This window comes from Esox lucius, chromosome 14, assembly GCF_011004845.1.
Source record: "Esox lucius isolate fEsoLuc1 chromosome 14, fEsoLuc1.pri, whole genome shotgun sequence".
NCBI lineage: Eukaryota > Metazoa > Chordata > Actinopteri > Esociformes > Esocidae > Esox > Esox lucius.
In genome coordinates, this window is record NC_047582.1 from 1,502,894 (window position 1) to 1,530,040 (window position 27,147).

Below are 27,147 nucleotides of genomic sequence, written 5' to 3' on the forward strand. Positions count from 1 at the left end.
ACCATACAGTTTATCGGGAAAAAGCTATGCCATGCCAATCAGTCCTCATGGGTATCTCTGCTGGCAAACGTTGTAAAATGTACAACCGCAGATTGTCATTTACAAATAAACATTTTGTTATCAAGTTAGTTAAAAGTATGCAAATATTTTTTACAACTACAAAAGTTATTCCAGGTTTGCAAATCTCTTTACTACTACAAAAGTCATTCCACTTTTGCAAACCTTTTTTACAAATGCTAAAGTAATGCCAAGTTTACAAATACAAAAACTAATGTCGCTGTTTGTATATATCAAACCTGTGGCTTATATCACCGGATCACCCTAGGCTACTTCTTATTTGCATTGTCAATTTCTACATTTTTATAAACTCAATTTAAATCAGATGTTCCTGGAAACAAATGAAAAGTAACTCATTATTATTATTAACATCATAATGTAGTGCTAGCAAGGTTTGGTTTAGCAAAGTATGATACTTAGACAAGTCAGCATCTTCTTGTTTAACTTACATCGTTAATCAAAGGAGCATTTCCCTGATGTACTGATTCCAAGGTAGGACAGTTAGTCATGTCTGAAAACTTCAAGCTAGATTTTGAGTTGTTGTGAGTTTTATAAATACTAGTTGAAGATCTGAATTTTTTAAGTATGGAGGACCAGATGATTAAAAATGAAAAATTGGAATACAGAAGTATTAAAGTGAAAATTAGGGCCACATTTACCATGAGAAAAATGTTGAATATGAAGAGAAAATGTCAATGATTCTGGTGTAAAATAGTGCATGTAACAAAATCTTGACAATGAAGGATAAAAACATGGAACAGAAGGGCTAGGCCACTCCAGGACCTTAATGTGCTTTTTCTGGAGCCACTCCTTTGTTGCCTGGCCGTATGTTTTGGGTCACTGTCATGCTGGAATACCCATCCACGACCCATTTTCAATGCCCTGGCTTAGGGAAGGAGGTTCTCACCCAAGATGTGATGGTACATGGCCCCGTCCATCGTCCCTTTTATGCAGTGAAGTTGTCCTGTCCCCTTAGCAGAAAAACACCCCCAAAGCATAATGTTTCCACCTCCATGTTTGATGGTGGGGATGGTGTTCTTGGGGTCATAGGCAGCATTCCTCCTCCTCCTAACACGGTGAGTTAAGTTGATGCGAAAGAGCTTGATTTTGGTCTCATCTGACCACAACACTTTCACCTAGTTCTCCTCTGAAACATTCAGATGTTCATTGGCAAACTTCAGATGGGCCTGTACATGTGCTTTCTTGAGCAGGGGGACCTTGCGGGCTCTGCAGGATTTAAATCCTTCACGTCGTAGTGTGTTACCAATTGTTTTCTTGGTGACTATGGTCCCAGCTGTCTTGAGATCAACCGTGTAGTTCTGGGCTGATTCCTCAACGTTTTCATGATCATTGCAACTCCACAAGGTGAGATCTTGCATGGAGCCCCAGACCGAGTTGGACAGTTCTCTTGTGTTTCTTCAATTTGCAAATAATCGCACCAACTGTTGCCACCTTGTCACCACGCTGTTTGACGATGGTCTTGTAGACCATTCTAGCCTTGTGTAGGTCTACAATCTTGTCCCTGACATCCTTGGATAGTGCTTTGGTCTTGGCCATGGTGGAGAGTTTGGAATCAGATTGTTTGATTGCTTCTGTGGACAATTGTCTTTTATACAGGTAACAAGCTGAGATTAGGAGCAGTCGCTTTAAGAATATGTTCCTAATCTCAGCTCTTTACCTGTATAAAAGACACCTGGGCGCTAGAAATCTTTCTGATTGAGAGGGGATCAAAAACTTATTTCACTTATTTCAAATGCAAATTTTAATACTTATTTCAAATGCAAATCAATTTTTAATAATAATATTTTTTACCATTGTTTTTCTGGATTTTTTGGTGTTATTCTGACTTGCACTGTTCAAAAAAACCTACCATTAAAATTATAGACTGATCATTTCTTTTTCAGTGGGCAAGGGTACAAAATCAGCAGGGAATCAAATATATTTTTCCCTCACTGTATACACACAATAGCCATAATGACTGATAAAGAAAATAAGTGATAAAGAAAATACATTTGTTAGATCTTGTCTGGATATGAATCCATTACTTATAGCTATGTTTATAATGTGATCATAGGCAGATTTTGTTATTAATTTTATGTGTAAATTAAATTCAAATCAGAATTCATTATTATCCCAAAGTTGGAAATATAACCTCTGAAACAGTGACATAAAAGTCATAAATGCTTATCCGTCTAACCTAATGGTGGACATCTATAGTGCTGCAGGCACTTTTTATGTCAAACTAAATTGAATTTAGTTGATCCTTGAAGGCTTTTGTGCTTGTGGGCGGGTTTTGAGTGGTCATTAAATTAGAAATTTTAACCACACCTGGCAACCCTGACTATACAGCAGTTTTTTTGTGCACTCAAGAGAAGACTTAGGATACTGGAAAATGTGTTAAGTTTAGCAAAATATTAGCGACGGCAGAGAACGTTTGTCTGAATATCAACATCATATCTGCAATGTTTTGGATTTACATTTCATATGTTTCTTTCTTCATCGCATTTATTCATGGAATCCGACCACAAAGTAAGTGTCCCAGACCAACATTTCTTTCGGTGAACCATATTTTTAGCACAGGGATTTAAATTTTCTGATTGATCAGGGATTATCTACATTTATCATTACATTATCAATGTTTTCAGATGTATTTTTACAAGTTCATTATTTGTACTTTAACACTTCACTCATATAGGCTACCATATAATTTGGAAGAATGCTCAGTTTGGACTTTGTGTTGATATTAAAATGATGGAAAATTCCTAACAAAGATTAAAAATATATATATATATATTAGAAATTACACAAGATACTTTGAAATCCTTTAACTTCATCTAACAAAATTAGGAGAACAGGTGGACATTAGACACTTGCCTTTTTTTTTATGGATATGTCTTTATTCTAAACATTCTCATGTTCCTTGCTCTGTTGGGTGTTTTTAATTGGTTTATCTTCAAAGTTTTTTGGGGGGTTGCCATCATCCAGAACTCTTATTTGTAACTGTTAAAGAACTTAAAATAGAACTTCCTTGTTGAAAGTCTAAATATATTGTATTAAGGGAATCACACCTCATTAGCCAGGAAGGCACCTGTGCAACAGGAGAATAGAATAAACTGGTTTGTCAGGATTGGGGCTCCTTTTTCACTGTTCATTGTGTACACATTGACCCAGCTCCTTGTTGAGCTACAACAAAATGGTAAACATGAACTGAGGAAAAGAAGAATGGTTCAGATACTGTTTCAAGGGTAAAAGTGTTGAAAGACAAGAACATTTGTTGTAGAGCTCATATAGCTATAGTAGTAAATACAATATTCATTTGAAAGTAATTTAATCCAACACAGCATTGCATAAAACACTGACATTCGGCAGATGCTTTCATACAAAGCAGTAGTCAAATCCACTATCAAATAGCTATTCTAAGCTAACTGGGCTGAACAAAACCAAAAAGGATGTTTCTGTAGTAATAGTTACTTGAGCTTGTATTGTTCTCCCAATTTTGTCACATGTTGTGGGAATTCTTGAACTGATGTATTCTTGGTCCTATGCATGTATGAATGAGTTACTAGTTAAATTACTGAGTACCCATGTTTAGATAGGTAGAGGAGCGTGAGAGAGGGGTTCTGGTATTTGTCCTAGGGGGACATCCTTGACCGGCACCAGTAGATTATAGGGTTAATCGTAAATCTGCCTATCATGTTGTTTGTCCAGATGCTGTGAGTCTTCTCCTACAGTTGAAAAGGTTACCCATGTGGGGGAGGATAGCTTGCCCCTTTAGGTAAACACAACAGTAAACATTATGGCAGGAAGGATAAAGTGGGGGGACAGCCCGCCCTTTGGGTAAAACCTATGTGACACAAGACAGGTGGATAACAACTTACCACACCCCTTTTTGTATGTGATATATACTGTTGAATGAGCTATATTGAGTTAGAGACTCCTTGGACGATTATGTTTGTAAGCAGTTGACGCATCTCTCTTATTTGCAAATTATATAAAAATGGTGCCTAGAGAATTTTGTCTCTGTTTCATACTCCTTTAAGAGTGTCGATCGATGGAATTACCATCACACACATTGCAACTGAGCAATGTCAAGTTTCAAATGCGCTGAGACTAATATTTTGTCCAAACCCTGATAGCAAGTGCTGTACATCTGCAGAAAATCAAGAATATGTTTGAAAAGAATGTCAAATCCAGTCTATAGGTCATTTCTACAATTTGATGACTTCTGGAGATCCAAAAAGAAAATGTTTTACACTTAATTATGTTTATATATTACTATAATAAGGATATGTTAAGCTTTCAAAAAATATATATATTGTTCAAACTCAGGCACTTACAGGCATAGATTTACAGGCAAATGCTATACATTGCCTTAAATGCACACCCTGTTATGGACAGTAATGTAACTTTAAGACAAGGATAAATAATAGTAGTATTTAGTCAGTTATCTTCATTGAGCTAGCTTACTAGGAATTGGAATTGTAAGAATTCTAACATATTTAAGAATGTTAATATCCAAGATATTATTAAGACGTGATTTATATTTGAATCAAACCGAGTGAACATGTTATACTTGAACTCATAAGATTATCATAAACTGAAAGTAGTAAATGTAGGGTATATTCTGTCACTTTGGTGATTCATGGTGGGTGGGGCTTCATGTTTGATTTTACAGGTGGGCGGGACATCCGGTTTGGTAGGCGGGACTTCCAGAATGAGGTATGCTTGTCCAGTGACTTTGTAATTTATGATTGAATTGTGTGTTTGATGCTTTAAAACGATTAATTAACACCCCAGACATGTTATAACATGTGCGAGATGTTTGATACATAACAAATGGGTCTTAGGGTTCCGGAATGTTAAATTACCAGGCAATAAATAGGCATTATATCAGCAGCAAGATGTTTAATGTTTAACAAAAGGGCGCCACAGTTCAGCAATGCTAAACCCCCTGGTATTTTATGTTCTGATAAGTGCTACAACAGATGTCTTACAACCAGTGGGTGTTAACCTTTCATGTTTTATGAGGTGATTGGTGTTGTCTGTGTAGTTAAACCATGCAGACCCTGGTGATGGTCATTTAGTCTTGCCTGTGTAAACTTACTTACACATTACAAACCATGGCGGATTGTGCAGTGATCAACGTTTTGGGTGAAACACTGCTGAAAGAAAACATACTGCACTGAGGACACTCAAAGGGAACACTGCACAGTTGAAGAACATACAGCTCCGGAACAAATTAAGAGACCACTTCACCTTTTTCTTTCCTTTCCAAAAAAGTTGAAAAGTGAAGTTTTGAGTGAGGAACAGAAGCGTTGAATTTGCAGTGGTCTCTTAATTTGAACCCTTCAGTTCCTCACTCAAAACCTTCCTTTTCAACTTTTTTGGAAAAGAAAGGAAAAGGTGCAGTGGTTTCTTAATTTTTTCCGGAGCTGTATTTAAGGAAGATGGCACTCCTACATTGTATGTCTGGTGAATGTATGAAAACAGATTTTGATTTATTCACAGTTCCTTTCACACAGACATCTATTAAGAAAAAAATAATAATACCGACACTATCAGCAATATCAGACGCAGCCCCTCTGGAGTTCTTTATTGCAGGAAATTGCTACATTGACCTAAACAATACTTTCTTGTACCTACGTGTAAAAGTCACTAAACCAGATGGAACTAATATTTTCTCTTTCTCTATCTAATGACAATAGTTATAAAGCTGTTGTCTTTTTATATTGATGATTTCTGAAAAAATTATGAGCTAGTCTCAATCAATCAATCAAATTTATTTATAAAGCCCTTTTTACAACAGCAGTTGTCACAAAGTGCTTTACAGAGACACTCGGCCTTAAACCCCGAGGAGCAAACAACAGTAGTGTTGAATTTTCAGTGGCTAGGAAAAACTTCCTAAGAAGGCTGAAATTTAGGAAGAAACCTAGAGAGGACCCAGGCTCAGAGGGGTGACCAGTCCTCTTCTGGCTGTGCCAGGTGAGATATTAAGAGTCCAATTGGAATAATAAATACATTTCTCTGGGCTAAATCCAGAGTCTATTTGATTTTAGACTAGGTCAGAAGTATGACCAGGTGGACAAGGACAGGGACAGCAACGGGCCCCCCAAACCAGGTAATCCGCAGGTGTGGACCAGGACCTCATCTCCTCCTAAAATGTAAAACTGGAGGAGACTGAGAAAAGTTAGTAGTGCATTCCTCATATCCCCCAGCACAATAATATAGCAGCGTAACACCTTGGAACTGAGACGGGGGGGGGGGGGGGGTCCAGTGACACTGTGGCCCTACCCGGGGGAGGCCCCGGACAGGGCCCAACAGGCAGGAAATCAATCCACCCACCTTGCCAGGCATCAACCAAAGGGACACCCACCAACCGCAACCCCCCTGAATGAGGGCCGAGTATTGCAGCGTACAGCCCAATTGCACAGGTGCGCAACAGAGAGTCAACAACAAGCCAGTGACACTTCTCTCAAAGTTTGTATCTAAGATGTACCTGAGTAAGCGTGATAAGCAAATGTTTAATTGCATACAACATGCCCAATCTTGTGAATCATTTAATTTAGGTCAGTGTTGTTGAAGAAATAGAAAAGTAAATAATGTGTATATCTGCTTTATTATTCAAAAATAAAACCAATCATAAAACCACATCAAGGTTTACATAGTATTTTTCTTACAACAATTATTAAAGGCAAAACATACACTTTGACAATAAATCACAAATTATGTATATATATTTATTTAAACACATTAAAATGGAAATCATTTTGTGGGGTTTGTGGTAGGGTATACAAAGAAAGGTTTGGTTGATTGATAACCAGTTGTGGGGGGAGTGGTACTGGAAGTATGTGCCGGGGTGTGGCTAAATTATCATTTGTTAATAGAAATAGATTTTAAGTCTTACAAACTAATTTGGAATATTTGTAAAAGGCATGTTAAGACATGCCATTGCCTCTAAAAACTCCCCCCACCCCAACAACCTTTTAGCATCAGCAATTTTATTGGTTGTTGTCACACTTTCAGCCAGATCCAACAGGTGCGATGTATTTGTGTCAAGCTCCCCCTGTCTAACAACAGTCCAAAATCTTTGTAAAATGGCAGACTATCTTTTAGCTTTCTCATGTAAATACATATCAGGCTTCAACATTCACAGGATTGGCAATTGTGTATACCATTCACAGGATTGGCAATTGTCTCAAAATCATAAAATATGTATTGCTTACTGGGGTCCTCTGGTTTAGAGGATTTTATGAAACACTGATGATTCATTTCAACAGTCAGATCCACGTTACAATTGGGACACGTTAGCCGTGCACTTGTGCGCTCTATTGTTGTAAATGACTCCCACAATCGACCAAGTATTTCTTCTGGTCACCCAACGACCCGCAACTTTGTGGAGCTTCAAGCCTTTATGCTGTCTATGACAAAAGTCTGAATAACATATCCACTTACAGTCCGGGCACTGCTTTGTGTTACAGGGTTGGGTATGACAATCTTCATGAAGACAGACACTACAGCAATGTTTACAGCCATGATCACAGCGGGTGTTAAAACCTGTATAAAACCACTCACAAACATATGACACACCCAGAAAACCCATCAGATTCATGATATCATAGAAATGGTTATAATGTAAGTACATAGATACAGTTCTAGTGTGAGTGTCCTCCCTGTCTTGAAATGTGGTAAAGTGACCATCCCGTGTTCGATGAAAGACATACATTTTACACCGTAATTTCTTCAAACCTAACAATATCTGTGAATGTCATACAATCATCTAAGGCTCCCATATGTAGCTCGCAACCACTAACCAGGGCCTCAGCATGTGTGTACTGTGGATTCAACATACCCATCAAACAAACGGAAAACTATTTAGAATCATTATTCAACACCACATATAAATGCCTTCTTTTTTTATTGATAATCTGATCTACTAATAGTGTTTGAGCTTTATGTCATAAGCTGCGCATTACTCTGCATAACACTTTCAAGTAAATTACCAAACGTGTTCATTATATTAATCTGCTCTCATGGTCACAAATGTACAGGGGAGATCAGAGATTCACCAATCAACTCAATCTGCATGCGAACACCAGGCCAATGTACAAGTCTGAAGCTCTAACAATCCAAGTATCCAAGCCTTCCATAATGAGTGCATAGAATGTGCCAAAATCCCATTTCCAAAAAAATAAATTTTTGGAAATATATCAACTGTCATAATTCAACGTTGTCAAACTCATTACGTTGTGTTACTCTAACATCGCCATAGTTGCAATGAGTTTGCGTCAGAGAGCTCGGAGGAGAGTCAACTAGATTATTTAAAAAATGGGGGCTACTAATCTCCGTAAACAAACCTTGCATCTGTGGATTGTCTGTATCGCTGTGTAAGAAAGTAATGGTTGGTTCATTTGTATTTTGGGGTGTGGTCTGTTGATCATGTGTAGATGTTGATGGTTGTTCCGTGTCTGGTCTGTAGTTAGCACTATCTTTCGCCATTTCTCTAGCTTAATGTGTAAATAATGATCCACTAACAGGTTAAAATATTATTCTAACTCAAACATACTTTTACATACATCACAGTTTTGATGAGTTGACTGTAGATATGTATTACTTTCAGCTTTCAAGCATTGTGTAATGGGGTAACTGTGTTAAAAAAAAACTCTGACGCTGTGCAGCCACAAGGTGGGGTCCATAACTGAAGCCATTATGGTGATGTTCTCTCCATCATCACCGGGCCCTCACACTGTTGGTTGATATATTGAGTACAAAGATTCAGCTGTATGCATATTCTCATAATGTTAATAACAGTTTAGTACAACGCTAAAAATGGCTGTAAATAATTGGACTTGCACCAAAAGTAACTGTTCAGGATGTGTAAGATCACAACTGTGCAGTCCAATCAACACTGCTGATGGTTACATGGTCTGAAATAAAAACAAACAGGGGTAACAGAAGACCATACGTATGCAGGTATTTAAAGCTGATTAATAATAATGTTAAAAGACTGCTTAACAAGATTTGAAGGCCCAACATTTTTTTTTCCAAACATGGCTGGGTTTAATTCCGCTCAACCTAAACCAGAGACATATAACAGACATTATGAAAGACAGATAAAAGCATTGCTCCAATTGCATACAACATGATTGCTCCAACGTATAATTGTTTTATACATTCTTAAAAAGTTCAAATATGTCATTTGTTAGCGTTTGTAATTGCAACACAATTCAAATCAATTATTTAAAATGAAATAACTTGTACTTACTATGTAAATGGCCTACATTTAATATTGTCTTGACAACACAGCCGTGGCACCTCCAACAGGTTACACCTCTTAATTTTGTCATTGGTTATATGTAATTGTTCTTCACGTTAGAACTATACCACTTACAATGATTCAAATTGTGGATAAAACTTAACTAGTTACTTCAGATAGTTGTTGAAGTTTGACAGCCAAATATATTGCTACTACCAGTCCGGTATAAACGCTGTTCTTGTTAATTATCTTGGCTCAGCTGTGACATCGCGAAATTTAATTGTATCTATTAACGACAAACTAATTCGCTTACATATGAATGCTGGCTATTGTAACCATATCACCATTAATCTCTTCAAACCACATTTAACACACATACGTCCATAATACAGCAATAAAAAATCTGATTAAAAATCATTACATGAACACAACACATCTTACCCGGAAGTCCCAGCAACCGCACATACACACACACACACACACACACACACAAAACAAGTATTCACGAACTCACAAATACAAGAGTTTGTCAACATCGTTACCTGTTAAAAAATTCTACCAATGTGTGGAAAACAATCTCTCGTTAATGCTTGTACGTTTTAATAAGACGTGTTTACAAAGGTTTTGTTTACCTGAAATAACATATCTTGACCTGTCAATGAATCACAGTTGTTTATGCAAATTTAAAATCAACCTTCTGGGTAACTTTGTTACGTTTTGCCATATAATGCAACTCAAAAGTAATGCTGACTTAAAAGCCCCTTTTTGATTTCACAAATCATCATTGCTCATACCTACACATTGCTTGTACCAAAATCATCATTTTTATTTTTAACAATATTTTAAATCCAATATTTTAAATACAGTCAACCTAGTCATAATGTCTGGTTGACTCAGGCGTTGTTTGTTCCTTCAGAATAATAGCATTGCACATGCAATATGTGTTCACCATAGTGCTTTGGTGGATTACAAACAGGGATGTTTACCAACCTGTATATAACACAGTTTGTTCTAGTGGTTATTTAGGGGCCATTATAATGGGCAGATCTGATCTTAAGGCCCATCTCATGTTAAAATAAAAAATGGGCAGAAACTCTCCAAAATTGTAAGTCCGGACCCCTTCACCCATGAAATTCTATGATTTTGGAAAAATCCATGCTACACACGCATTGTGAAACCTGAGGTTAACACCCACTGGTTGTAGGACATCTGTTGTAGCACTTATCGGAACATAAAATGCCGGGGGGTTTAGCATTGCTGAATCTTGGTGCCCTTTTGTTGAACATTAAACATCTTGCAGCTGATATAACACCTATTAATTGCCTGGGAATTTAACATTCCAGAACCTTAAGACACATTTGTTAAGCATCAAACATCTCACTACTGTTATAACACTTGTCTGGTGTGTTTATCAATTGTTGTAAAACATCAAACAATTACAAAGTCACCGGATATGCATATGTCATTCTGGAAGTCCAGCCCTAACACACGTCATACAGCAAGTCCATACATCACAGCAAAAGTCCCACCTACCTGTCAAATCAAACTGGAATCACCAAAGTGACAGAATTTACCCTACATTTACTACTGCTGAATAATGAATAATAAGACACCCACTATGCATAGCACAGTAATTTTCCCACAATAAAACGGATGTTAGTTTGACATAATTCAATGATATTTTATATAACGTTTCTGAAAGGTGCTGTACTGACATAACAGGCTGGATTAAATGATGGGGCACAAAAAAACCCTGTCAGTTTTTATTAAAATGGCAAGTATTATAAAAATTACTTTTTTAGAAGCATTCTAATCCAAAATAAGAAATACAATTTTGTATCTAATTTTGAATTAATTGCTGATGAGAAATAAATGAACATCTTTGAGGACATGACAGAATTGCCAATGTCCATTCAACACAGTGTTTTAAATACAGTATATTAAAACTAACCTTTAGGTCAACTACTTAATGTTATACAGTAAAAAAAAGCCCAACCTTTTATAGATAGCGTTTTACAATTATGTTTTAAAATAAATTACATTAAAACTACCATTGTATTCGGGACATGGAACTCCCAGAATTGTAGAAAAGCTATAATTTTCCATGGGAAGGTATTAGGGAGACTATTAAATATAAACTGTGTACAATCATATCCTGAAACGTTTCCATACTGATCTTCAAAGACAACAGTACGGAAGTCCCAGCTTCGATAGAAAAGGTTTGACCATCAATCTACCATGTAAAATGGAACCAGAAGTTCAATTTTTCATTCTGTTCTGTTCATGCAGTTGTGACTGTGGACCATATACCTGAGATTCTGCCCCACAAGGCTAGTGGCCGAGTTACCAGCACCACTATGGTGTTGGGCCAGCCTCTGTGCTACTTCAACACACTGACTCAGCTGAAATGCAGCCAAAGCACTTGCCAAGTGTGGGCTGTCATTGCCTCGGGACCTGGTAAGTCATGTATTTCAAGACATTTTATTAGTATCCCTATTTGTTGATGCCTTTAACTCTCCCCTATCAAACAATAATTTATGATTATCTCTCAGACAACAACAGAATAAGGGAGAAAATAATGTATTCAGTAACTAAGTTCTGGATTAGAGCCTCTGCTAAATGATTAAAATGTAAGTGTAATAATATATACATTTCTAAATGTGTCTATTCGTACTGTCAGGTGTCACCAACTTTGATGCAGACAAGCTGGATACAGCATTACAGATCCTCAATGCCTCTCCATATCCTACTGCATTCAGCAGTCAGACTAATAAAATGTACTATGTCACCAAACTGGGGCGCCCCAATGACTTCCCTTGTGGCCAGTTGCCTGGCATCAGGTACTTTAAAGTTGGGGCAGAGAACAACTGCACCACCAACAACTGCAATGGAATCCTACCTCCAGGGTCCACAATCAGGTGTAGTAATTTCCTCGCAAAGCAGCCAATGGGTTCTTTTCAGATTGGTTTTTATTTCTGACAATACAAGTGACAGACAGCAAATTAAACATGACGAGGGCTGTATATATTTAAAAAAAGGTTGGTGGTCACATTTAAATGCTTGTTTGTAGGTGATTTTTTGCTGTTATTTTTCAGGTTGAAATACCTCCTCATTGATCCTGTCACCAGAGAAGTGGTCTCAGAATCTAAATGGTCATACCCCATAGTTCTAACAACAAGTAAGAGGAACCAAATTAAATAAACAACTAACATGACTATTCTATATGAACATGAGTATTCACCTTTGGCTTTTCCACACTAATTGTTTTACAACATGAAATAAAAAATATTTTAGTTTTTGCACACAAAAAAAGGAACACTTCCATTATTTCGAAGTGAAAAATAAAATCTACAAATTGAGGTAGATTTATTGCAAATATAGAACAGAAAATAATGATGGTATATGATCCTGGCCCTGGGGACCCCCAGCAATTTGCTTTTGAATCAGGTATAGGTATTCACCTTCTTTGCTGTGACATCTGAATGAGCATTAGAAGTTAATTAGTTAGAGTCCACCAATGTGCAATTAAGGTGTTTCCCATGATTTCAGATTAAATATACCTGTCTCTAAGCACATCCCACTCTTGGTTAGTACAATTCCAAACAAAAAACAAATCATTTAGATGAATGGACATAGAGCAAAACCAGTATATGGTTCTACAAAAGCACCAATTAGGGATAGGAAATACAGTAGGGAGAACAAGTATTTGATAACCTGCAAAATCGGCAGTGTTTTCCACTTAGAAAGCGTGTAGAAGTCACATTTTTATCATTGGTACTCCTCAATTGTGAGTGACGGAATCTAAAACAAAAATCCAGAAAATCACATTGTATGATTTTTAAATAATTAATTTACATTTTATTGCATGACACAAGTATTTAAAACAGAAAACGTATGATCTCTGTAAATGTATTTCTTGATCAGGTTTGCACACACTGCAGCAGGGATTTTGACCCACACCTCCATACAGACCTTCAGGTTTCGGGGCTGTCGCTGGGCGCCGGACTTTCAGCTCCCTCCAAAGATTTTCTATTTGGTTCAGGGTTATCCATGATGGCATAGTGTGTTACTAATGGTTTTCTTTGAGACTGTGGACCCAGCTCTCTTCAGGTCATTGACCAGGTCCTGCTGTGTAGTTCTGGGCTGATCACTCACCTTCCTCATGATCATTGATGCCCCACAAGGTGAGATCTTGCATGGAGCCCCAGACCGAGGGAGATTGACCGTCATCTTGAACTTCTTCCATTTTCTTATAATTGCACCAACAGTTGTTGCCTTCTCACCAAGCTGCTTGCCTGCTGTCCTGTAGCCCATCCCAGCCTTGTGCAGGTCTACAATTGTATCCCTGATGTCCTTACACAACTCTCTGGTCTTGGCCATTGTGGAGAGGTTGGAGTCTGTTTGATTGAGTGTGTGGACAGGTGCGGTTAATACAGGTAATGAGTGGAGAACAGGAGGGCTTCTTAAAGAAAAACTAACAGGTCTGTGAGAGCCGGAATTCTTACTGGTTGGTAGGTGATCAAATACTTATGTTATGCAATAAAATGCTAATTAATTGTTTAAAAATCATGTGATTTTCTGGATTTTTGTTTTAGATTCTTGAAGTGTGCCTATGATAAAAATGACAGACCTCTACATGCTTTGTAAGTAGGAAAACCTGCAAAATCGGCAGTGTATACTTGTTCTCCCCACTGTAAGAACCTTTCCAAGCCAAAGAATACCCCCTGCATCACAGTAAAGTCCATTATTAGGAAGGGAGAGAATATGGCACAACTGTGAATCTGTCTAGAACAGGCCATCCTCAAAAACTGAGTATCCAGGCAAGAAGGGAAGTAGTCAGGGTGGCCAATGACCTATGGCAACTCTAAAGGAGTTAAAGTCCTTCATGGCTTAGCTTGGAGTCTCTGTGCATACTTCAACCAATAGCCTGGGTGCTTCAAAAAACAATCTTTATGAGAGAGTGGCAAAAAGAAAACAACTTATTAACTCTTGGCTAGAGATCAAATCCTGGCTAGAGTTTGCCAGTGGTAGGCTCAGACCAAGTGGAAGAGGATTCTATGGTCTAGTGCAGGGGTGTCCAAACCATTCCACGGAGGGCCATGTGTCTGGGGTTTTTGGTTTCTCCCATAAACTGGTCCCAGTTCACACCTAAACAACCAGGTGAGGGTAGAAACTAACCAATTAGTAACCTAATTAGTCAATCAAGTACAAGGAGAGAGCGAAAACCTGCAGACACACGGCCCTCCCTGGAATGGTTTGGACACCCCTGGTCTAGTGAGACCGAAATATAGCTTTTTCTGGCCTCAATGTTAAACACTGATTGGTGCAAGCCTAACACTGCATATCATTTTGAGAACACCATCCCAACCACAAAGCATGGTGGTGGTAGGATAATGCTATGAGCATGCTTCTCTGTGTCAGGTCCTGGAAAGTTTGAAAAGATAGAGGGCAAAATGGATGCAGCAATAAGAGAAATAAAATGAAATCCCGGAAGATCCTGCTAGTGTATACAAGATACATGGGACTTGAGAGAAGATTAATCTTTCAGGACTATGACCCCAAACACAGCCAATGTTTTTAAGCCTGGAGTGGCTTAAAAAGAAAAAGGTTGGTGTCCTGGAGTGGCCCAGTCAAAGCCCGGACCTCTGTGGAAAGAGTTGAAAAGTGCTGTTGATCTTGTAAAAAGAGCTTGAGCAAGTTTGTAAAGATGAAATAAACTTGCTGTGTACAGTTGTGTACAGCTGATAGACTTAACAGTAATTGCCGCCAAAGATGCCTCTACCAAATATTGACAAAATTGGGTGAATACTTATGCAACCAATTATTTTTTTCAATTGTATTGTAATTTAGAACAATTTGTAGATTTTATTTTTCTCATTATTTATTTGGACATTATTTTCAATCAATTAAATGTATTTCTAAAGGCCTTTTTACAACAGCAGTTGTCACAAAGTGCTTTTACAAAACACACAGCCTGAAACCCCAAGGAGCAAGCAACAAGTGTTGAAGCACAGTGGCTAAGAAAAACTCCCTAAAAGGGTCCGATATTTAGGAAGAAACTTAGAGTGGAATCAGGTTCGGTGGGATGACCAGTCCTCTTCTGGCTGTGCCGGGAGAACATTTTAAGAGTACAAGTTGAAATAATTAATAAATGTATGTGGGATGTGTCCAGAGTCTATAAAACCTAATCCAGGTCAGAAGCAGACCAAGTATTTTGACTATTTTATGTTGATCAGTGGCAATTTTTTTTATCTATTTTGATTTCATGTTGTAACCAAAAAAAGATGAAATGTTCAAGGGGGTAAACACTTTTGAGAGATACTGTAAGAGGCAGTAGTTCTACTGCCTTAGGTGAACCAAACTCACCAAATTTGACTAGTGACCGAAAAGTTGTTAGGTCACATTTCCGTTGGATTTTGTAAATGCTATTTCTGTGTACGTGCAGTGAGATCCTGGTCCTCAATAGATGAGAGTATAGGGAATCGCTCTGGGGGAATGGTGGTCATCACAGTCATCTCCACCTGCCTGCTGGCTGTTCTACTGCTACTAGTGGGAGTGGTGCTGCTACTGGACTGGTAAGGCATGCATATAAATCTTGGCTAAAATATACCACATCAGAAAATAACATATTTAGGGTTAGGGTTATAGAAAACTAAAGTGTTTTTACTAGCTATTACTAGGCGTCCTAGGTTAGCGTAGCAGTATAAGCTGCAGCCTCTGATGTACCATTTGTATTTACTTGAGTTCACTTTTGTGCTTCCTCTCTCTCTCAATCTCTCTTGCAGTTTGGGTTCATTCCGTGGCGGCCATGAAATCAGCACTGGAATTGGATACTTGGACAGCATTTATACAAATATCCTTTATTATTAATTAGGCCACTCCAGTCCATCTCACGAATACAGTGGGTAACCATTGTGCACACAGCAAATCAAATCACACAGCATTAGCTTAAAATAGAAAGATCAAAGTTTTAATGATCTAGTGCTATTTATATACTGTAGATGTCAAACTAAGCAACACTGCAAAATATACGTAAATATGCCTATGGAATCCTACATTGTCAATGGCCAGTTAAAACATAATATTGTTAGTGTAGTCCCTTTTCATCTTTGCTATGACTATAGATTTGGGTTTTCTTTGTTGTGATGTAAAAGCTCTCCTGGCCTAAAGTAGATCAAACATTCATATGTATGTAACATTTATAGTATGGCTTGTAACTGTGTATATGGGTCATTCCAGAATTGGAGGACAATTTAAGAATCAACACTTCAACCCTATATTTCACAATTTTCTGTTATGTATTTAGGAAAAACTGGTAATAAACCATCAAAAAAATATATTTGTCCAGCTCAGGCATCAAAAGTACACTTTTTATGAGCTGTTTTATTTGTCATGGGGTATGCTTGGTACAACCCTTGTGGGCGACAATCTGAGAGTCACAGAAATTGTCGGCCGAGAGGCTGAGCAGGGAAAACTAAATTGTCAGACGCGCTTCAATGATGACAAATCCGAAGACTGCATTTTGTCGTTTTATTATCATGAGAAGCAAACAAGGTCATGTATTGCAACATTCTATAATTGTTTCTCAGACATTCGATTTGATAGTACAGTGTTTAGATAGCGGTCAACAAAAATATGACCTCCCCCATCACCCACTATCTCCCCTCTAAAACCACGCAGGTGAATAGCTAATAAACTCTACTTCCTCCACCACCACCAGGTGCATTGATTACCGTAAATAACCAAAAAGGGTGTTCAGAATAATAAAAACATACCCAGCTGTTACGAATTCTCAAGAACCTGAAAAAAGCATATTTATTTAATAAATACTTTACTATTAAGTAAAGAAAGACATTGAATACTCATTTAATTTCAGATACAGTTGTGCTCATAAGTTTGAATATCCTGGCATAAATTGTGAAATTTTGGCATTGATTTTGAAAATATGACTGATCATGCAAATCTTTTATTTAAGGATAGTGATCATATGAAGCCATTTATTATCACATAGTTGTTTGGCTCCTTTTTAAATCATAGTGAACAGAAATCACCCAAATGGCCCTGATCAAAAGTTTACATACCCTTGATCAAAAGTTTACATACCCTTGAATGTTTGGCCTTGTTACAGACACACAAGATGACACACACACACACACGTGAAAATGGCAATTAAAGGTGAATTTCCCACACCTGTGGCTTTTTAAATTGCAATTAGTGTCTGTGTATAAATAGTCAATGAGTTTGTTAGCGCCCACGTGGATGCACTAAACAGGCTAGATACTGAGCCGTGGAGTGCAGAAAAGAACTGTCAAAAGACCTGCGTAACAAGGTAATGGAACTTTATAAAGATGGAAAAGGATATGAAAAGATATCCAAAGTTTTGCAAATGCCAGTCAGTATTGTTCAATCACTTATTAAGAATTGGAAAATTCTGGGATCTCTTGATACCAAGCCAAGGTCAGGTAGACTGTGATGGCAATTTCATCAATCAGAACTCTGATAGAGACAAGTACAGAGACAAAATTCTCTTGGTATAATAAAGTTTATTTGCAAATAGAGAGATGCGTCAAACGCTTACAAACAATCAACCGAGGAGTCTCTAAAGCATTTGGAAATACATTCGATACTTATAGAGGAATGGGTGGAGGTAAGAATCTGCATGGTCATACCACAATAACATGTTCCTTATCCATCGTACCCCCTGTTGTGTATCTTCCTCTTTCCTGTCCTAAGACCCATTGTTCTGCATCTACCCCCATCCTGCTAAAGATTCACATTTACCTCAGCACCTCATACTTGCTTTACCACAGCACAACCGACATTCCTTTTCTTATCTAAACATGGGGACTCAATACATTAATCAATAAGAATGCATCAGTTCAAGACATTTCCATAACAAGACCAAGAAAGATTTCTGCTAAAACTGCCAGAAGAATTGTTTGGGATACAAAGAAAAACCCACAGGTAACCTCAAGAGAAATACAGGCTGCTCTGGAAAAAGATGGTGTGGTAGTTTCAAGGAGCACAATGTGACGACACCAACAAAAATGAGCTACATGGTCGAAATGCCATAAAGAAACCTTTACTGCGGCAATGCCACAAAAAAGCCTGGTTACAAAATACCTGACAACACCTTGAAATGCCTCAAAGCTGCTGGCACATTCTAATTTGGAGTGAAAAGACCAAACTAGAGCTTTATGGTCACAACCATAAGCATTGTTTGGAGAGGGGTCAACAAGTCCTATAGTGAACAGAATACCATCCCCACTGTGAAGCATGTTTTGGGGGTGTGTGAGCTCTATAGGCACAGGGAATCTTGTGTAAATTGATGGCAAGATGAATGCAGCATGTTATTAGAAAATACTGGCAGGCAATTTGCATTATTCTGCATGAAAGATGCGCATGGGAAGCTTTTGGACTTTCCAGCACTACAATGATGTCATGTTGACCCTCTAGTGGTAACAGCAGAAAAAGGTGAAGGTTCTGGAGTGGCCATCACAACCTCTTGAATTTAATATCATCAAGCCACTCTGGGGAGATCTCAAACGTGTGGTTCACACAAGATGACCAAAGATTTGCATGACCTGGAGGCATTTTGCCAAGACGAATGGGCAGCTATACCACCTGCAAGAATTCGGGCCTCATAGACAACTATTACAAAATGTTTTCTTTGCAAATGGTACATATATTGCCAATTCTTCAAGGGTATGCAAACTTTTGAGCACAACTGTAAGACTAATATTAATTTAACCAACTTTTGAAATCGATCCCGCACAACTTTCCAATAGCCTCATATTACTATATTTATTTTTACTAATTTCAGTGTTTATTTTCAAATATTTGATCAAATGTTATGCATATAATAATTCAGACTATTAAAAGAACAATAGGTTAAACCCTTGTGATCTGAGAAAATCATTTAAGATTATTTTAATAAAGATTATATGGTCATATCAGAGTAACAGGGTTGAATGAATTACATTACTTTTGATTGTCGATCATGACATAAATGTGACAAATAAATATCCAGGACCAAAGGAATTTTGATTAATAATATTTTATACATACATACTGGATCTGATCACATATTCAATGGACAAACCGAAAATAAACGTTACAGTAGGCTGAGAACCAGTCATTAAAATGAATGAGCATATAAAAAATAATCATGAACTGATCATTATTTTAGAAAGCTGATATTATAATGTTCAGATATAATTGTTTGCTGGCCAGAGTATCCCATACCTCAATTGTGATGGCCATGTGGCGGGAGGTAACATTCTCTAGGGGAGGAATGACGGCTAACACATCCTCAAAGGGATACCAAAGGAGATCACACCTCAAAGGCCAGGAAAAATGCTTTACCCCGACTCTATGCATACATGTCACCTGACATGGGGTATTTCACTTATTGGATGGATCTCTGGAAACACGGTGTGGTCGTACACCAGGACACACCATTTCCCTACTACCTCTGGACTGTGCCACTGCACTTCTGGTGTGCTGTGTATGGGGTCTTCTGTGTGGTTGTGTGGGATTAAAGTGGTTTTAGTTTACTATAGATAGCCCATTCTGTGTGAACAGAAGGAGATACAACCCTGTTACTGTAGTTCAACACTGTTACTTGAGTTATAGAAACAGGGTTGCAAAACTATGCTAATGTTTTTTCTCAGGAATGCTGTGGAATGTAGCATTACTGTCAAGGTCAAAGACAAACTTAGCTATTTAAATAAAAACAGAATTTTTCTTATTCTGATAATATGAGAAACATGGTTGAGTTGGTTGGAGTGACAATCAAGGCTGAAAAATAAAAGATAGGTCTACCCATGGTGTTAGCAGATGGAGTGATTATGTAATTTTCTCTGTCATCTGACTCTGTTTTTTCTATGCCTCTGCCAGGCTAAATATGTTTCGGTAACTGGGCTGCAAGCATTTTGTGGGACACAACTTCAGGGAATAACTGATATGATTTTAAATATGTTGATTATATATAAGTAATAATAATTACAAGAGACATATCGACATCACACCAAAAACATAGATTTAAAACTTATTTTAATTGTTATATTTGATGTTGAAGTTGGTCATCGGGAAAGTGGGACAAGAGAAAAATGCAATTTAAGGGGTATACAAGTATAATTTACACAACAAGTGTGTGTTTTAGTATTTTGTGCAAGGATTCTTTGAAATAACATGGGTAAGACAAAATGTCCTCCAATTCTGGAATGACCCATATTGTCATTTTTGCTGTATACTCAAACATATGAAAATATGATTAAAAGATTAATATGATGCAAAAGTACAGACTGTCAATTTTTTCTGGCTGTTTTAACTCATGTTTCACCAACTAAAAATAACAGAGTAGTATTCCCCCATCTCTTGATGCATGTGCTGGGACAATTTAACTTAAAACAAATTTAAAAAGCAATAAAGCTAGTATTTAGTTAAAATTCCCTTAAATGCAATAAGAGCATTGAGTCTGCAAGACACTGACATCACACATCTCTTCAGCATCATCCTTTGAGATGCTTTGCCAAACATATACTGAAGCGATTTTGAGCACTTGCTTGTTTTCAGGGGTTTCTGATTTCAGTCTCCTCTTTAGGAATGGAAATGCATTCATTCATTCATCTTCTTCCGCTTATCCGGGGCCGGGTCGCCGGGGCAGCAGTCTAAGCAGAGATGCCCAGACTTACCTCTCCCCAGACACTTCCTCTAGCTCTTCCGGGGGGACACCGAGGTGTTCCCAGGCCAGCCGGGAGACATGGTCCCTCCAGCGTGTCCTAGGTCTTCCCCGGGGTCTCCTCCCGGTGGGACGGGACCAGAACACCTTCCCGGGATGGCGTCCAGGAGGCATCTGGAACAGATGCCCAAGCCACCTCAGCTGACCCCTCTCGATGTGGAGGAGCAGCGGCTCTACTCTGAGCTCTTCCGGGTGACCAAGCTTCTCACCCTATCTCTAAAGGATCGCCCAGCCACCCTGCAGAGAAAGCTCATTTCGGCCGCCTGTATCCGGGATCTTGTCCTTTCGGTCATGACCCAAAGCTCATGACCATAGGTGAGAGTAGGAACGTAGATTGACCGGTAAATCGAGAGCTTTGCCTTGCGGCTCACCTCTTTCTTCACCACGACAGACCGATACATCGACCGCATTACTGCAGAAGCTGCACCGATCCGCCTTACAATCTCCCATTCCATCCTTCCCTCACTAGTGAACAAGACCCCTAGATACATAAACTCCTCCACTTGAGGCAAGAACTCTCCACCAACCTGAAGTGGGCAAGCCACCCTTTTCCGACTGAGGACCATGGCCTCGGATTTGGAGGTACTGATTCTCATCCCCACCGCTTCACACTCGGCTGCAAACCGTCCCAGTGCATGCTGAAGGTCCTGGTTTGGAGGGGCCAACACGACAACATCATCCGCAAAGAGCAGAGACGAAATCGTGTGGTCCCCAAACCTGACATCCTCCGGCCCCTGGCTGCGCCTAGAAATTCTGTCCATAAAAATTATGAACAGAACCAGCGACAAAGGGCAGCCCTGCCGGAGTCCAACATGCACTGGGAACATGTCTGACTCACTGCTGGCAATGCGAACCAAGCTCCTGCTTCGGTTGTACAGGGACCTGACAGCCCTTAGCAAAGGACCCAGGACCCCATACTCCCGTAGCACCCTCCACAGGATGCCGCGAGGGACACAGTCGAATGCCTTCTCTAAATCCACAAAACACATGTGGATTGGTTGGGCAAACTCCCATGAATCCTCCATCACCCTGTAGAGGATATAGAGCTAGTCCAGTGTTCCATGCATGGTCCAATGCATTTTCAATCAAATTAAAATCTGGTGATTGATTTGGCCAGTCTAAAACATATGGTGTATTTTGGGTCATTGTCCAGTTGCATTGTGAAATGCCACCTAAGTCTGGTGGCATTTTCATGTACATTGGTAGCCAAGATTCTTCTTTACACTTTTGAATTAATTCCACTGCTGTCACAATTCGTTACATCATCAATAAAGATCAATCAATCAAATGTACTGGTGGTGGTCATAAAATTTGAATATCATCAAAAAGTTGATTTATATCAGTAATTCCATTCAAAAAGTGAAACTTGTATAATGTATACATTTATTCCACACAGACTGATATATTTCAAGTGTTTATTTATTTTAATTTTTATGATTATAACTGACAACTAAGAAAACCCCAAATTCAGTATCTCAGAAAATTTGAATATTATGAAAAGGTTCAATACTGAAGAAGTATAGAGGGGATGAAGAGGAAGAGGAGGCGGTAGAACCAAATTATCGTATTAAAGAGGGTAAAGGAGTGATGAGGGGAGGGAGGGGTAACTCTAATCAGCTAATTAACTCAAAACACCTGCAAAGGCCTTTAAAGGGTCTCTCAGTCTTGTTCTGTAGGCTACACAATCATGGGGAAGACTGCTGACCAAAAGACGACCATTGACACCTTGCACAAGGAGGGCAAGACACAAAAGGTCATTGCTAAAGAGGCTGGTTGTTCACAGAGCTCTATGTCCAAGCACATTAATAGAGAGGCGAAGGGAAGGAAAAGATGTGGTAGAAAAAAGTGTACAAGCAGTAGGGATAACCGCACCCTGGGGAGGATTGTGAAACAAAACTCATTCAAAAATGTGGGGGAGATTCACAAGCCACTCCTGAACAAGACACAGCGTCAGAAGCGTCTCGCCTGGGCTAAAGTCAAAAAGGACAGGACTGCTGCTGAGTTATGTTCTCTGATGAAAGTACATTTTGCATTTCCTTTGGAAATCAAGGTCCCAGAGTCTGGAGGAAGAGAGGAGAGGCACAGAATCCACAGAAAAGTTGCTTGAAGTCCAGTGTAAAGTTTCCACAGTCAGTGATGGTTCGGGGTGCCATGTCATCTGCTGGTGTTGGTCCACTGTGTTTTCTGAGGTCCAAGGTCAACGCAGCCGTCTACCAGGAAGTTTTAGAGCACTTCATGCTTCCTGCTGATGACCAACTTTATGGAGATGCAGATTTCATTTTCCAACAGGACTTGGCACCTGCACACAGTGCCAAAGCTACCAGTACCTGGTTTAAGGATCATGGTATCCCTGTTCTTAATTGGCCAGCAAACTCGCCTGACCTTAACCCTATAGAAAATCTATGGGGTATTGTGAAGAGGAAGATGCGATACGCCAGACCCAACAATGCAGAAGAGCAGAATGCCACTATTAGAGCAACCTGGGCTCTCATAACACCTGAGCAGTGCCACTCGACTCCATGCCACGCCGCATTGCTGCAGTAATTCAGGCAAAAGGAGCCCCAACTAAGTATTGAGTGCTGTACATGCTCATACTTTTCATGTTCATACTTTTCAGTTGGCCAACATTTCAAAAAATATTTTTTTTGTATTGGTCTTAATATTCTAATTTTCGGAGATACTGAATTTGGGATTTTCATTAGTTGTCAGTTATAATCATCACAATGATTATAACCCAGGGTTATAATCATTGTTTGATTTATAACCCATTGAGAGGACCCAGGCTCAGAGGGGTGACCAGTCCAGGTGAAGATATTAAACATTTTAAACACATTAAGATTACAATTATAATAATTAATAAATAAAAGGTTCTGGCGACACTCTGGCCCTATCTGGAGGAGGCCCCAGACAGGGCCCAACAGGCAGGAAATCAATCCACCCACATTTCCAAGAATCAACCAAAGGGACACCCACCAACCGCAACCACCCTGAATGAGGGCTGGATATTGCCAGCAGAGCAGTCTGTTTAGAGATTCTAGGTACAATTAAAGGCCTGCAGATATGTAAGGCTGGATCATTTCAGCGAGGTAAGTAGGATCAAGTCCATGTATTGATTTATAGGTTAACAATAAAACCTTAAAATCAGCCCTAACCCTAACAGGCAGCCAGTGTAGAGGCTAGTACTGGAGTAATGTGTTCAAATTTTTTTTGTTTTAGTTAGGATTCTAGCAGCCATGTGCAGCACTAATTGAAGTTTATTTATAGATTTTTCAGGGTAACTGGAAAGTAGAGCATTGCAGTAAACGTGTCTAGAAGTAACAAAAGCATGGATTCGTTTTTCTGCATCCGTTTTTGATAAAAAGTATCTATTTTTTTGTCTTTTTTTTTATAAATAGATTTTATAAATTTGTATCGAAATAGAACATAACCTACATACAAGCGCTCTCTGTATTCACAAAAATATAAAAACAGGAAAAAATATACAAATAAAACACCATCCAGACCAAGATGACTTCAGGAAGCTTCAGGACTGTTCTTACCCCCAAAAGTAAAAAATATATTTAAAAAAATATAATAATAATAACAATAATAATAATAGATACATTACTGAAATAGGCTTCAACCGGCCTAAGAAAAAACAAAAAACGCAACCACAAAAAACAGGTTTACAAATGGTTGTATGATGCTGAAAGCGCAGGTAACACCGACGAAGAGCAACAGCCTCAATCTCTTCAAGAAACTCCCACCCCCACGACCCAGATATATTCACATCCCTTTAGTTCTCTTTGTACATTCTAACAGTTTTATTAACCATTATGCACATATGAGAGACGCGTCAACCGCTTACACACACAATCGTCTGAGGAGTCTCTGACTCAAAACATCATTTCAACAGTATATAAAGAGAGAAAAGGGGCGTGGTAAGATGCTGCCATCTGGCCTGTCAATAAAACACATTCCCTTTGTTCTTATCACACAAGTCAAATGCTATCTTCCCCCACCTTATCCTTACTGCCCCCTGTTGTGCATCTTCTCCTATCCTGACCTAAAACCCATTGATCTGCATCTACCCCCGTCCTGCTGGAGCTTTATGTTTACCTCAACACCTCATACTTCCTTTCCCACAGCAAAACCAACATTCCTTTTCTCATCTAAACAGTTGCTCAGTCGTTTAATCAGTTAGAATACATTATTAAAGAAATTTCCACAACAATATACATACATATACAAAACTAAAAACTAAACAAAAAGAAAGAGTCCTACCATCACCCCCAACTGTCCCAGTCACCTTATACACATACTGTGCCTTCTCTCATCCATGTATAATGGGATTAAAATATAAATTATACTAGTACCCAAGACAATAACAGGGTGGATGAGGTTAATAAAAGTAAATAAGTAAATTCAATAAAAACAGAAATAAAATAAAATTGAAAATACCTAAATAAATCAAACAAAACCATCATTACCGCAAAAGTATATATACAAGTAGATCGTCAGATAAGATCAAAGTGAAAGGGAGATCTAGAGACCGGCAATAACAGATACAATAACACAAATCATCCGGTGGAAATGTTCCAGTCTAAGGCATATCTCCCCTTATTTACAGTGTCCTGGAGGGGCGGGGGCAAATACCTCAGAAAGGCTGACCATGTTCCCTCAAATAAATGATCATCCCCTTTCATTCGCGCAGTAAGTCTTTCTAAGGGTAAAACTTTATACGTTACTTGGTACCATTGTGTGACAGTTGGAGGTTTGTCACTCACCCACTGCTTCAAAATACATCTCCTAGCCAGAAACAGAAGTTTGTCACAGAGTTTAAAATCTGTTCTGCTCAAAGATAATGTTTTTGAAGGCAAGCTTAATATGAATAGGCCAGAATCCTTTGTAACTTTGAGTGAGAAAATTTTACTCAATTCCTATATATAATAATACATTACTCCAGAAACTTGCAATCAAACGACTCCCAGAAGCAGTGAATGTATGTCCCAACAGACAATTTACACTTGAGGCAAAGGGGAGAGGTCCGGTTATCCATCTTGTTAAGAATGAATGGCGTTATGTGGGATCTATGGAGTATCTTATATTGGGTTTCTCTCATTCGGTTGCAAATAAATGTGGTTTTGGCAGAGACTATTGCTTCCTGCCAGTCATCTTCGATAAATTGCTCACCAAGATCGCATTCCCACTTCTGTAACACCTTCCTTATATCTGATGGGTCTAAGGAGTAGAGCAGCGAATAGGAATGAGATAGAAAATGTCTTGAGTCTGTACGATTCAGAATAAATAAATCTATATCACCGAGAGAGGGAGTGTCTGTGTGGAGACTTTTCACCTTTGAAAGAATAAAGCTACGTAGTTGAAGATACCCGTAAAAGTGTTCAGATGCAATGTTGTATTTTTGTTGAATCTGTTGAAAGGACATCAGTGTATTACCCTGGTATACATCCCAGCCTGATTCCTTTCTTATGCCAACTATCAAACACACTATTATTAATTCCTGGGACGAACTCATCATTCCTAGTCACAGGCACTAATGCAAAGGATGAAGCGTTTTCCCCAGATTGCTATATAATGTCTCACCAGACTCTGATAGTGTTGTAAATAATAGGGTTACGCTTAATGTCTGGTGACCTCTTTTTTCCATAATTTGTGAGTTTGCTCAATAGGGAGTAAGGAGAGGAGAACCATTCATTGATACCCGCTTCAGATTTTAAATGACTCTGGAGCCAGTCCCAGACTATTCGGGTGTGGCAGGCCCAGTTATAATATCTGAGATTGGGTAGGGCGAAGCCCCCTCGTTCCACTGGCAGTTGTAAAGTCTTAACTCTGATTCTGGGTCTTTTATTGTGCCAAATAAATCGTGAAAAGGCCCTTTCTAGATCTAAAATAACCGTCTTTGGTAACCATAATGGTAACATCTGCGTAGGGTAAAGCACCCTGGGGAGTATGTTCATCTTTATGAGACTGATTCTGCCCATCCACGAGAGGGGAAGGTCATGCCATCTCTCAAGGTCATTCTTAGCTGTTCTAATTGTAGGCACAAAATTAAGTCTCTTCAGGTCCTCAACATTAGGTGACACTTCAATACCAA

The 27,147-nt window shown here is 38.7% G+C and overlaps 1 protein-coding gene across 1 annotated transcript; it reads left to right on the forward strand.

Moving 5' to 3' along the window:
- Positions 1 to 1,998: 1,998 nt before the first annotated feature.
- On the forward strand, positions 1,999 to 17,258 carry upk3b (uroplakin 3b). Its single transcript, XM_010867476.5, has 6 exons — positions 1,999 to 2,586; positions 11,600 to 11,767; positions 11,991 to 12,228; positions 12,406 to 12,488; positions 15,756 to 15,885; positions 16,096 to 17,258. Exons 1-6 carry the CDS (start codon positions 2,520 to 2,522, stop codon positions 16,178 to 16,180), a joined length of 771 nt encoding a protein of 256 aa, XP_010865778.1. The 5' UTR covers positions 1,999 to 2,519; the 3' UTR covers positions 16,181 to 17,258.
- Positions 17,259 to 27,147: the final 9,889 nt, after the last annotated feature.